The sequence below is a fragment of the Callorhinchus milii genome, unplaced genomic scaffold, assembly GCF_018977255.1.
Source record: "Callorhinchus milii isolate IMCB2004 unplaced genomic scaffold, IMCB_Cmil_1.0 Scaffold19, whole genome shotgun sequence".
Taxonomy (NCBI): domain Eukaryota; kingdom Metazoa; phylum Chordata; class Chondrichthyes; order Chimaeriformes; family Callorhinchidae; genus Callorhinchus; species Callorhinchus milii.
In genome coordinates, this window is record NW_024704760.1 from 3428729 (window position 1) to 3440702 (window position 11974).

Sequence of the window (11974 nt, forward strand, 5' to 3'; positions counted from 1 at the left end):
GGAAGAGGAGGAGGAGGAGGAGAGCCTGTACAGCCGGGGAGACGTGTCGTCGCTCGCCATGAAGCTGCGGGGAGATTTGCCGCTAACGGCGGTGCTGACGTTGCTGCTGTGGGGAGCCTGTGTGATCCAAGCCAACGGTAAGGACAGCTCTCCTCCCATACCTCCCCCCACCTTCACTCACACACAGCCTGATAAGGCACCAGATCAAATGCAACAACAACGACAAATTACATTTATATAGCGCCTTGCATGTCAGGAAGGATTATTATTATACATTGCGTAGAAATATGTCGTGTTCGTATTGAGATTTTTTTGAATGTTACGGCTCTTGCATCACATGCAAGAATTATTGTAGATTATATGATAATACTGCACCTTCATTTTGCCAATCTCAAAATGGTGAAGGGCTTGAGTGCTGCTCAGGCAACTCAGCAATCAGTGGTGGCACCGGTTTACAGGATGATATTCGCCTGAAAAAACCTGAAGCATTTATCAATGTTAATGGTGGACACCAAGGAAGAAGTGGGTGGAATTCAGAGATAGCCAAAGGTGCAAGATCAAACACTCACTCACACACACTCTCACTCACACTCTCACACCCGCACCCTCACTCACACACTGTAATGTAATAATTCTTGCATTCAACACAGTGCCTTGCCCAGCCGTTTCCAAGTGCTTCATGTGATATTTTGTGAAGTGCAGTTGCTGGGTACTTTGCTGGGGCAGCCCAGCCGTGCCCCCTCCCTCCCCCCGAGCAGCCATGGAGTGAACAACCAATTTTACTTGGGAATTGTTGGCCGAAACACCGGGAGAAACTCCCTTTTCTTCAAGTAGTACTGAGGGATCTTTAACGTCTGCTGGTTTAATGTTTAATCTGAAGGACGGTGCCTCTGACAATGCAGAGCTCTCTCCCCAGCCCACCAGCTCTTTCCCCAGCATCCCATTGGAGGGTCAGCCTGGACCACAAGCTCAAAATCCTGTGAGGACCTTGAACCCACAGTCTTCTGATTCGTCGGCAAGAGTGCTGAGTTTTCATGGCATTTTGCCGACAAACATACAGTGTGTCAGAGGCAAAGAGTGTTATAAACCATTCTTTGTAAATCTCTGAATTTTTCTGCCTCTAATTGAGCACTGAACAAAAGTTTGGATTGATGACTTATGAGGGTAAACCAGGTCTTATACATAAATTGAAGAATGTTCCAATGTGACTGGAAGAATCGTGTTGAAATATGGTTGAAACTATAATTTGTTTCAAAGAAGGTGAATGTACTCATCCGCCAAAACTGAAGAATGGATATCCAGACATTGATCTTACTCAGACCTCATTTCCTGTGGGTACGAAAATTGATTACAAGTGCGACAAAGATTTCATCTTGGCTAAAGGAAAACACACATTTACCTATTGCCAGACTGATTTATCATGGACAGCGATTGAGACCGCTTGTGAAGGTAACTGATAAGTATCTGATTTTTTTCTTCCAAGTTTTTAACTCTGTTGACACTGTTCTGCAGAAAACGGCAGATGTTTATGTACAGTTCCATTTTCTGCAATACCACTGTTTTAAGTGAGATTCTGTCACAGTGAGTTTGGGGAGGTTGTTTGGGGAGGTTGTTTAGCCATAGCTGAACCTTGATCATCTCTAATCCCACATGAATTGCTCATGAGGGTTGGTAATTCCACCATCCCTTGATCTGCTGGAGATGTCAAGATGTAAATTTGGGCTTCTGTAGAATGAAAACTCCCCAGAAATTCTGCCCAAACGTGCATTTATTTTGTTGATATAACGAGAACATCTTGTTTTTTCTATTAGGCGCTCTGAGATGCTACCCAGTATGAAGGGGGCTGTATAAATGCAAGTTGTTATATATTGATTTGGTTTGTGGTTATTGTGGTAGGTGTGAATCCATTACCTGCTATGTTGTGTTTTATAATTATTCTTCCGCTGAGTTTAATGAGCAATCATACCTCTGTATTTTTCTTTATGGAGTCCTGTAGCTCAGTGGTTAGAGCACTCGCTTTGCAAGCGAGAGACCTGAGTTCAATTCCAGGCAGAGGGCGAAACCTTGGGCAAGTTTCCTTACTCCACACGCCTAATAATAATCCCTCCAAAGCCACGTTCGCCCACAAATACACAGTCAATTCACTTTACAGTGTGTTCTGTGAAGCGCTTTGGGACGTCCTCCCGACGTGAAAAGCGCTACATCAAATGCAAGGATTATTATTATTATTATTATTTATCAGGTGGTCACCAAGGTCCCACTAGTGCTCCTTCTAAACACGGTACCGGTAAGTACACTTATATTATTAACCTGTTAAGATGTATATTTATAGAAAGGTTTCCACTGCTTTGAATGAGAGTTCAATTTTTTTGTTCACTCCTGGGTACAGGGTTTCCAGGTTCTACTGGTAAGCATAATGCTGTTGCTTAATGAAGTATCATCAGCTTGCACTGGGTTGGAGTGCAAAATAAGATGTTAGATTGTTTAGGACGACACTTTTCAGAGGCAAGGATCATGTGAAAAGCACGAAAAGGAAATTCTAGATCATTCTGATTCCACAACCGATTGCCTCTGTCATTGGCTTCCATGCTGATGCCATTGGTTCATCACCGATCATCACCAGCATCCTCATAAAAGTAGTATTTGTCACCCATATGAAAGAATAAATGTTGTGACCGAATTTTGTGCATATATTTAGTGTAATTTACTTCTTGTTTAGGTATGCAGCATACCTAAACAAGAAGCAAAATTGCACTATAGGTATGCACCTGTGAGAGAAGTTTGGGGAGGGGAGAAGCAGATGGATCAAAGTGCAAGTAATTCTTTCTGGGAATTTATCAGTTGCATGTAATTAGACAGCCACTAATATTTGTGTGATCATCGAATTTTATGTTGTTCAATTGCAGGATTAAAACGCAAGTTAACCCTGGGTTTGGGTAAGTAAAGCTATCTGCTTTATTTTGTTGGTTGGCAAAAATATGTATTAACGGGTTTCAAGATTATATTAATCAAATTAATTTTTTTTTACAAATTGTACTTTCCAAATACACAGGCTACTTACTCTGTATTATTTTTTAGCCAACTTGATGTTGTAAAGATGTGCACTTATCTAATTTCACCGTATTTCATTATGTAGCTAGATATTATTTGCCAAGAGACTCCCAAATTGTACGAGATTTCCTTGTTTAAAATGAGTGTTACAATAATCCTTGTACTGTGCAATATTCTGGATCCAAAAGCTTTGCATGTATGATGTTTCCAATATACATTGGTGCAAATGATACAATTAATTACTTATGAGAATGCCTTTCTGCAGCAACAAAGCTGCACTTTATGCACATAATTGTGATTGCGAACTGATGATATATTTCTTTTATTTAGGATTGTTCTTTGGCTTTGCAGCTTTGATCTGTATCATTGTGGCAATAGTATACTGGTTTTACTTTAAATAGAATGAAGGATAGGCAAACAACTGCTCCTCATCCGGTTGTGTGTATACCATACAAGTACTATTTTTGGTGGAAGATCGAACTGAAATATTTTTCAACTACATCTTGTAATTACAGCAGGTGAATTGAAATAAAGTTTTTTTTTAATGTAATATAGGTTTTCAATTTGCAACCAGTTACAGTGTGGATTGTATTTAATTAAGGCTTGTTGCCCATAAAATACAGAGGCAATCCACTTTACAGTATATTCTGTGAAGCGCTTTGAGACGTGTCAAGACATAATAAGGTGCGATATCAAATGCACGGATTATTATTATTTGAACACTACATAGTTATGAAGGAATCACTCTTGAGTTCAGTATGTAATAAGTTTATGTCATTTTTTTGCACAAGTTCTCTGTAAGGATGTGAGTTCGCTCAAAGTGCTGATTGATATGCATTTTAAGATGTATGACTATATTGAATAACTTGTGAGGTCCAATATTGGAATATTCCTCTTTTTTTTAAAAAATGCAGACAAATATGCTTCAGAGAAGTCATAATGTCAAAGCTTCTGTTAGGTTTATTCCAGGTTTTTACCTTAATTTCTTTTAGTTATCCAGTCGCATTCTAAATGCTTAAATATCTATGAATTTACAAACAGAATTCTGTTGGAATGCAGTGATTTGGGTCCATCAAGTCCGATGCAGCATTATAAACAGATTGTTTTATTGTGGCCACAGGTTAGCATTTCTTGGCCATCAGTGATATTGTGCAGGAAGCGAGCAAGTGCTCTCCTCAGCATTTCTGGCAGTTTCTATGAGGCCTTCTGTCTCCAGAATGATATGCTGCAATGTGCTATAACCTTGTCCTGAGAGAGTATTTTAAATCAAATTTGCTGTGAACAATGTTTCTGGCCTGCTGATGATCAGATTGATGTAAATCTCTTTGCTTTAAAGGGGAATAATAAAGAAACAATTCAAGTGTATTTATAGCTTCTTTAATTTTTTTCATTTTATTTCAATTTGATCTCTCACCACACTAGACTCCACAGGCTCGGCTCCATGACTCAGAGGATCAAGTTCAGGGTCCTCGTCCTCACTTTTAAATCTCCAAGATCTTGCCCCATCCGATTTCTGTAACCTTCTCAAACCCTCTCCGCCTCCGTTCAGCAGACAATGGCCTGCTTCACGTCCACACCCAGCCAATTGCGCACAGCAGCGTCCCACAAACAGTCACGGGTTGAGTGATCAATTTTTTTTGGGGGGTGATTATCACTCAAACGTACTAACACACACACTCAAATGCACTCACACACACTCAAATGCACTTACACACACTCAAACGCACACCCACACACACACTCAAACGCACTCACATGCGCACACACATACACACACTCTCAAACACACTTACAAACACACACTCTAACACACACACACTCAGAAAACATTCAAGACACTTTCAAACACACTCATTCTCACTCACTCACTCACTCACTCACACGTACTGTCTCTCTCTGTCTGTTCAACATCAGTTTTTTTAACTCGCTGTGTGCTGTTAGTTTCTTAATCCTCAATGACAATCCTTGCATTTGATAGAGAGCCTTATCACAACAGCAACCTGCGTTTATACAGCGCTCCTCACACAGGGCGGTGACCCAGAGCGCTTGGCAGTGGTGGAGCGCGATTCCGAGGAGGAGGGAGGCGACCGTAAGCACAAGCAAAAGTTAGGGCTGAAGTCTTATGCGTAAATCCGGGAAAGCTCTCCTGTGACTGGAAGAATCATGTTGAAATATGGTTGAAGCTATAATTTGTTTTAAAAAGGCGAATGTGGTGAACCCCCAAGATTGAACGATGGATTCCAGTTACTGATCTTACTCAGACCTCATTACCTGTGGGTACGAGAATTCGAACCTGCCAACCAGCTTCCACTGTTACTACTAATGGTATCTGAGTCTCTGTTGGAGAGGTTCGTGTATTTCATTACGTCTTCAGTCTTCATCCTTGAGCTAGAAAGTGCACAGCCGAGTCCCACAGACAAACGGTCGTGGATGGAGTCCGAGACCAATTTATTTGTGCACAGCTCCGGGATTTGGCAGAGGGCGGGGGAGGATTTGCTGGAAATTAATACAGGTTTGCAGCTTAAAAGTCAACCAAAGAATAGCCCCAAAAGTAGCCCAATCCGCACAGTACAGCGACCAAACGAGAAGAAAAGACGCCCAATTGGGCGTGAACCCGCCCAACATTGGCTGGTGGGGGGAGGAGAGGCGAGGAGCGGGCGGAAAGGGGAGCAGTGCGCGTGCGCGGCCGGCGCCGGCCAATCGCGGAGCGAGTGTCGCGCATGCGCCCGCCGCCTGAGGGCGTGGAAGCGCGGGAACCGCACGTGCGGACGGCAGTTACTGCGAACACCACAGGGCCGAGAGAGAGAGAGAGAGAGAGAGGCTCTTCTGGTGGGGGTGACCCCCCCCCCAACCGCCCCCCCACCCAACCAACACCCCCCCAACCCAACACCCCCCCACCCAACACCCCCCCCACCCCCCCAACCAACCCCCCACCCAACACCCCAACAACACCCACCCCAACACCCCCAACCCAACCACCCCAACCCAACACCCCACCCCCCCAACCCCCCCCCCAACACCCCCCCACCCAACACCCCCCCACCCCCCCCCCAACAACACCCCCCCCACCCACCACCCCCCCCACCCCCACCCCCCCCCCCCCCAACACCCCCCCAACCCAACACCCCCCCCCCACCCAACCCACCCCCCCAACACCCCCCCACCCAACACCCCCCACCCAACCCAACCCCCCCACCCAACACCCCCCACCCAACCCCCCCCACCCAACCCCCCCCCAACCGCCCACCCAACACCCCCCCCACCAACAGCCCCCACCCAACACCCCCCACCCAACCGCCCCCCAACCCAACACCCCCACCCAACCGCCCCCCAACCCAACCCCCCCAACCCAACACCCCACCCCAACCAACACCCCCCAACCCAACACCCCCCCAACCCAACACCCAACCCAACCCCCCAACCCAACACCCCCCCAACTCAACATACCCCCCCAACCCAACACCCCCCCAACCCAACACACCCCCAAACCCAACCCACCCAACTCAACCCAACACCCCAACCCCCCCAATCAACACCCCAAATCCCCCCCACCCAACCCCCCCCCAATAATAATAATCTTTCCATTTGAGATAGCGCTTTTCACGTCCTCTCGCCGACTCAAAAGCGCTTCACAGAGTAGACTGTCTGTCTGTCTCTCTCAATCAAATGCAAGGATTATTTATTATTACTGTTATTTGTTATTGTAATAATAAAAAGGCAAGCGAGAGGAGGCACGAAGCGCGGAAAGGCCCTGGAGCCTGACTCCTCGAATCGCACCTGTCGCTGAGGAGGAGGAGGAAGAGGAGGAGGAGAGCCTGTACCGCCATGAAGCTGTGGGGAGATTTGCCGCTAACGGCGGTGCTGACGTTGCTGCTGTGCGGAGCCTGTGTGATCCAAGTCAGGGGTATGGACAGCTCTCCTCCCATACCTCCCCCCTTCACTCTCACACAGCCTGATAAGGCACTAGATCAAATGCAACAACAACGACAAATTACATTTATATAGCGCCTTGCATGTGATATATTGTGAAGTGCAGTTGCTGGGTACTTTGCTGGGGCAGCCCAGCCGTGCCCCCTCCCTCCCCCCGAGCAGCCATGGAGTGAACAACCAATTTTACTTGGGAATTGTTGGCCAAAACACAGGGAGAAACTCCCTTTTTTTCAAGTAGTACTGAGGGATCTTTAACGTCTGCTGGTTTAATGTTTAATCTGAAGGACGGTGCCTCTGACAATGCAGAGCTCTCTCCCCAGCCCACCAGCCCTTTCCCCAGCATCCCATTGGAGGGTCAGCCTGGACCACAAGCTCAAAATCCTGTGTGGACCTTGAACCCACAGTCTTCTGACTCGTAGGCAAGAGTGCTGAGTTTTCATGGCATTTTGCCGACAAACATACAGTGTGTCAGAGGCAAAGAGTGTTATAAACCATTCTTTGTAAATCTCTGAATTTTTCTGCCTCTAATTGTGCACTAAACAAAAGTTTGGATTGATGACTTATGAGGGTAAACCAGGTCTTATACATAAATTGAAGAATGTTCCAATGTGACTGGAAGAATCGTGTTGAAATATGGTTGAAAGTATAATTTGTTTCAAAAAAGGTGATTGTGGTAAACCCCCAAGATTGAACAATGGATTTCCAGTTACTGATCTTACTCAGACCTCATTTCCTGTGGGTACGAAAATTCGTTACAGGTGTAACGAAGGTTTCAGCTTGGCTCAAGGAAAATCCCCATTTATCACTTGCCAGGCTGATTCATCATGGACAGCGTTTGTGACCGTTTGTGAAGGTAACTGATAAGTATCTGATTTTTTTCTTCCACGTTTTCAGCTCTGTTGACACCTGTTCTGCAGGAAACGGCAGATGTTTATGTACAGTTCCATTTTCTGCAATGCCACTGTTTTAAAGGAGATTCTGTCACAGTGAGTTTGGGGAGGTTGTTTGGGGAGGTTGTTTAGCCATAGCTGAACCTTGATCATCTCTAATCCCACATGAATTGCTCATCAGGGTTGGTAATTCCACCATCCCTTGATCTGCTGGAGATGTCCGCCAACCAGCTTCAATCTTCATCCTTTAGCTAGAAAATGCTGGCTCAATTCTCAGTCAATAATTGTATAAACATAAGAGCGTAAATTCCTATCTTCATAAGTATGCACCTCCATGCGTGTGGAAATGGTATTTTAACACAACTAAAGGCTTATTTGAGACTAGACTTCAGAAATTGTGATGACTAATTGGAATTCTGAAAGTTGTGTGGTTTCTTTTACTTTGCTTTCCTCTTGAGTTGAATTGCACTGAAATCTATTTTTGTTTCCTATTTTCTATGAAGCAAGAAGCTGTGGTGCCCCGCCAGATATTGAGAATGGATATTATGAAGCAACATCTGTTGTTTTTGGAGGCAGAGTTACATATTATTGTGATGAAGGGTAAGTATTCATCGGTGATTCTCATCATCTGCAGCAATATATCTTTACCTGTTCAGCAGGACTAGTTCCTGCCATTTCAGGGATTATTGTTAAAAGAGTCAGGAAATCGCTCAATTTACGGGGATGAATTAGGAGGAGAATTTAATTTAAACTTAATAGAATTTAAACTTAGAATGCCAGTCTGCAGCTTGTTTCTCTTCTAAGGATTGGTCAGACTCACCTGGAGAACTGTAAGGTTGTGTGATCACTTGTTGATGAGAAAAATACTGCTGCTTTCTGGGATGATACAGTTGCAAAATCAGGCTAATTCTGAGATGGGAGAAATTTAATGCAAGGAGGGTTAAGTAATTCAGGGCTGACTACATTTGAAAATGAACGTATCTTGTTTGAAATTTGCTGGTGGAGATTTTAAGGTGTAGTGATTGATGCTTACAATATGATGAAGGGGATTGATCAAGTTCTGCATAGTGGCAAAGGAATTAAACATGAGGGAAAACAAATTGGAATTTGTGCAGTCAAAGAACTAGATAACCTTTTTTTTTTAAGAAGGGTGATAGATTTACCAACACAGATTATCGGAAAATCTTTTTCTGGAAAGATGTGGATATAGTGAGAAAGCAGGAAGTTGGGATTGAGAGTGAAAAATGAGATTGCCTCTTTGAGTGTAAATACTAATCTAGCAGGATTAATACAGTGGTTATAAAACTAACTGTTGGCTTGTTTTCTAAGATCAAATTGTTATAGCTTTGGTTTCTCTTAAATAGATTCTCCTTTTCTTTCTCCAGATACGATTTGATTGGTAGATCATCCCAAAACTGTATAGCTGAGGGTTGGGATGGCAGAACCCCAGTCTGTGATCGTAAGCTATGGTTCTATATTTTTTGCAATATCTGACATGCTTTTCTATTACAAAAAAATGAACAACATTTAAAGGTATTGACCACATCTGGATATTTGTTTTGTTTGATTTCCATAGATATTCAAATGTGTATTAAGGCAAATGTAAGAATATTGAATATTCCAGAACTACATATCAATTTATTTTGTATTGCTCTGAAAGGACTCTGGTTCCCTGTTCAGGTCCTTTTCATAATCCAACCAATAAAATAATTGGCTCAATACTAACCTTTTAGGAATACCTCTGTTTTTACTGAGAATTTACTGAACAGGGAGCCCGGTTGAGCATAAGTTCATGTAAAGCATGTGTCTACGTATGACTTATGGTTCACCTGATTCTGGGGCTGACTGTCCAACCTATTGCATCATCGGGTTGTCACTTCCCATGTGCTGTGTATGCACGCTATGCTCACAAAGTGTTACAAACATTAACTTCCAAAGGAAGTAACGTCAGCAATGATTCTTGTGTGTGACAGTGACATCCTTCCTATGTAACTACCATCATTTTTAACCGCCCAAAAGAAAACATCCTGATGAGATAACTTGCTAAGTATACCAAACAATATATATATATAACTCATGAAATCACTAATTGTTTAAAAAAAGGTAACTTTCTACTGGACCAATTTACATTGTCCACAAAATATAGAATTCTAAAATGTCACACAACTGCCTATTTATTCCCATTTAATCATTTTACTCCACACGCCTAATAATAATAATCCCTCCAAAAAAAATAATAAATTGGTCATTTTCAATCCACGACTGTTTGTGGGACGTTGCTGTGCGCAATTGGCTGCCGCGTTTCACCCACAAATATACAGTCATTTCACTTTACAGCATATTCTGTGAAGCGCTTTGAGATGTCTAGAAGACATGAAAAGTGCTATATCAAATGCAAGGATTATTATTATTATTATTACTTAGCTTGTGCTGTGTTCTCTGATGGTCATATCGACCCGTCCGCTCCCTCCACTCAGCAGGCTCTGACCTGCTCCGGTTCCCCGGACGGTCCGCCCCACCATTGGTGGTCGGGCCTTCAGCCTCTCTGGAACTCCATTTCACAGTCCCTTCACCTTGCTCTCTCCCTTGCCTTGTTCAAGGCAGGTCTCATGACCGTTCTCTTCGACTGTGCCTTTAAACACCCTCCCTCCCCTGCCTTCCAGCCCTCCTGATCCCAACCCCTGCCCTCCCTTCCTCCTGATACCAACCGCCTGCTCGGGTCCAAATGCCTGACTGTCCAGGGTCTTGGAACGTCCTCCCAACGGTGAAAGGCGCTATACAAATGTAACTTGTTGTTGATGTAGTTTATTGATGCAGCAGTGAGTCGTGCCACTAACCTGACTGTGGTCTTAAAACTTAAAAGTAAAGTTTTGAACAGTCTGTTCTAACATGAGTGAATTATTATCCTCCAGCTGTGAAATGTCCTGATCTTCCACCTATTGCTAATGGGAGAACTCCACCACTGTTTACGGATTTCTGGGAATATCCAAACTCAGCTACATATAAATGTAACGCTGGATTTACATTGATTGGTCAGAAGACAATTACTTGCTTGGTGACTGGCAGGTGGAATCATAAACCTCCGGAATGCAAAGGTACTAACTATAGAATCACAATTAAACAACAATCTCAGCTAAAGTTGTGAATTTCAAAATATCATTGAATAATTGTTATTTATTCTATTCTGAAGTTCAGCTACCAAATTTGCTGCTACACGGTGGTTGAAGCAGATTTCAAGAAGGCAGTGGATTTTAAGGAGAGGGTCAAGTTCAAAGTGCATGGTCTAGAGACTATCCTTTGGTCTTTGACTCTGCCCCCTGTCACTTTTAGCACTGTCACTTTGATCTTTTCCGATGCTTCTTGAATGATCTACATGCTCCCTTTCGGCGATGTCATCCGCAGACATGGGGTCAACTTCCCCATGCATACCAATGACACCCAAATCTACTTCTCCTCCTCCAGACAAGTGCAAACTTGTCCTTCGCTCCATAAACCTATTACTTTCCTCTCTTGACAGTTGTTGAATGTTGGCGTCCCGATCCTCCAATCAAAAATGGAATGATAAAATCAGGATTTGGACCCAAGTACAAGTATCGTGAGGCGATTATCTACCAATGCAATGAAGGTTTTCGAATGTTTGGCAAAGATATGGTTCAATGTAGAGCAGATAATACATTTGAACCAGCACCTCTCTGCATTCCAGGTAACTTTTTCTTTATCGTGGTGGTGGGGTGCAGAAAATCCTCTGGAATGAGCAGTTTTATTAATGTCTTCTCTAAAATATTTATGTACAGCAGGTGTAGTACTGTCAGGCAGTGCAGTTAATCTACATTTTACATCTACATTGCCACGCAAAAAGATGCTCTTGTTGCTTTATGCTAATCTGTTTTCTCTCAAGAATAAATTTGGGCTTCTATAGAATGAAAACTCCCCAGAAATTCTGCCCAAACGTGCATTTATTCTGTTGATATAACTAGAACATCTTGTTTTTTCTATTAGGCGCTCTGAGATGCTACCCAGTATGAAGGGGGCTGTATAAATGCAAGTTGTTATATATTGATTTGGTTTGTGGTTATTGTGGTAGGTGTGAATCCATTACCTGC

At 43.4% G+C, this 11974-nt stretch overlaps 1 protein-coding gene across 1 annotated transcript; it reads left to right on the forward strand.

The window, feature by feature from the left end:
* The first annotated feature begins 6876 nt into the window (after positions 1–6876).
* LOC103182520 (C4b-binding protein alpha chain-like) lies at positions 6877–11896 on the forward strand. The gene is made up of 7 exons (XM_042342250.1): positions 6877–6955; positions 7646–7834; positions 8375–8471; positions 9257–9330; positions 10784–10966; positions 11389–11574; positions 11871–11896. Exons 1-7 carry the CDS (start codon positions 6877–6879, stop codon positions 11894–11896), a joined length of 834 nt encoding a protein of 277 aa, XP_042198184.1.
* The last annotated feature ends 78 nt before the right edge of the window (positions 11897–11974 follow it).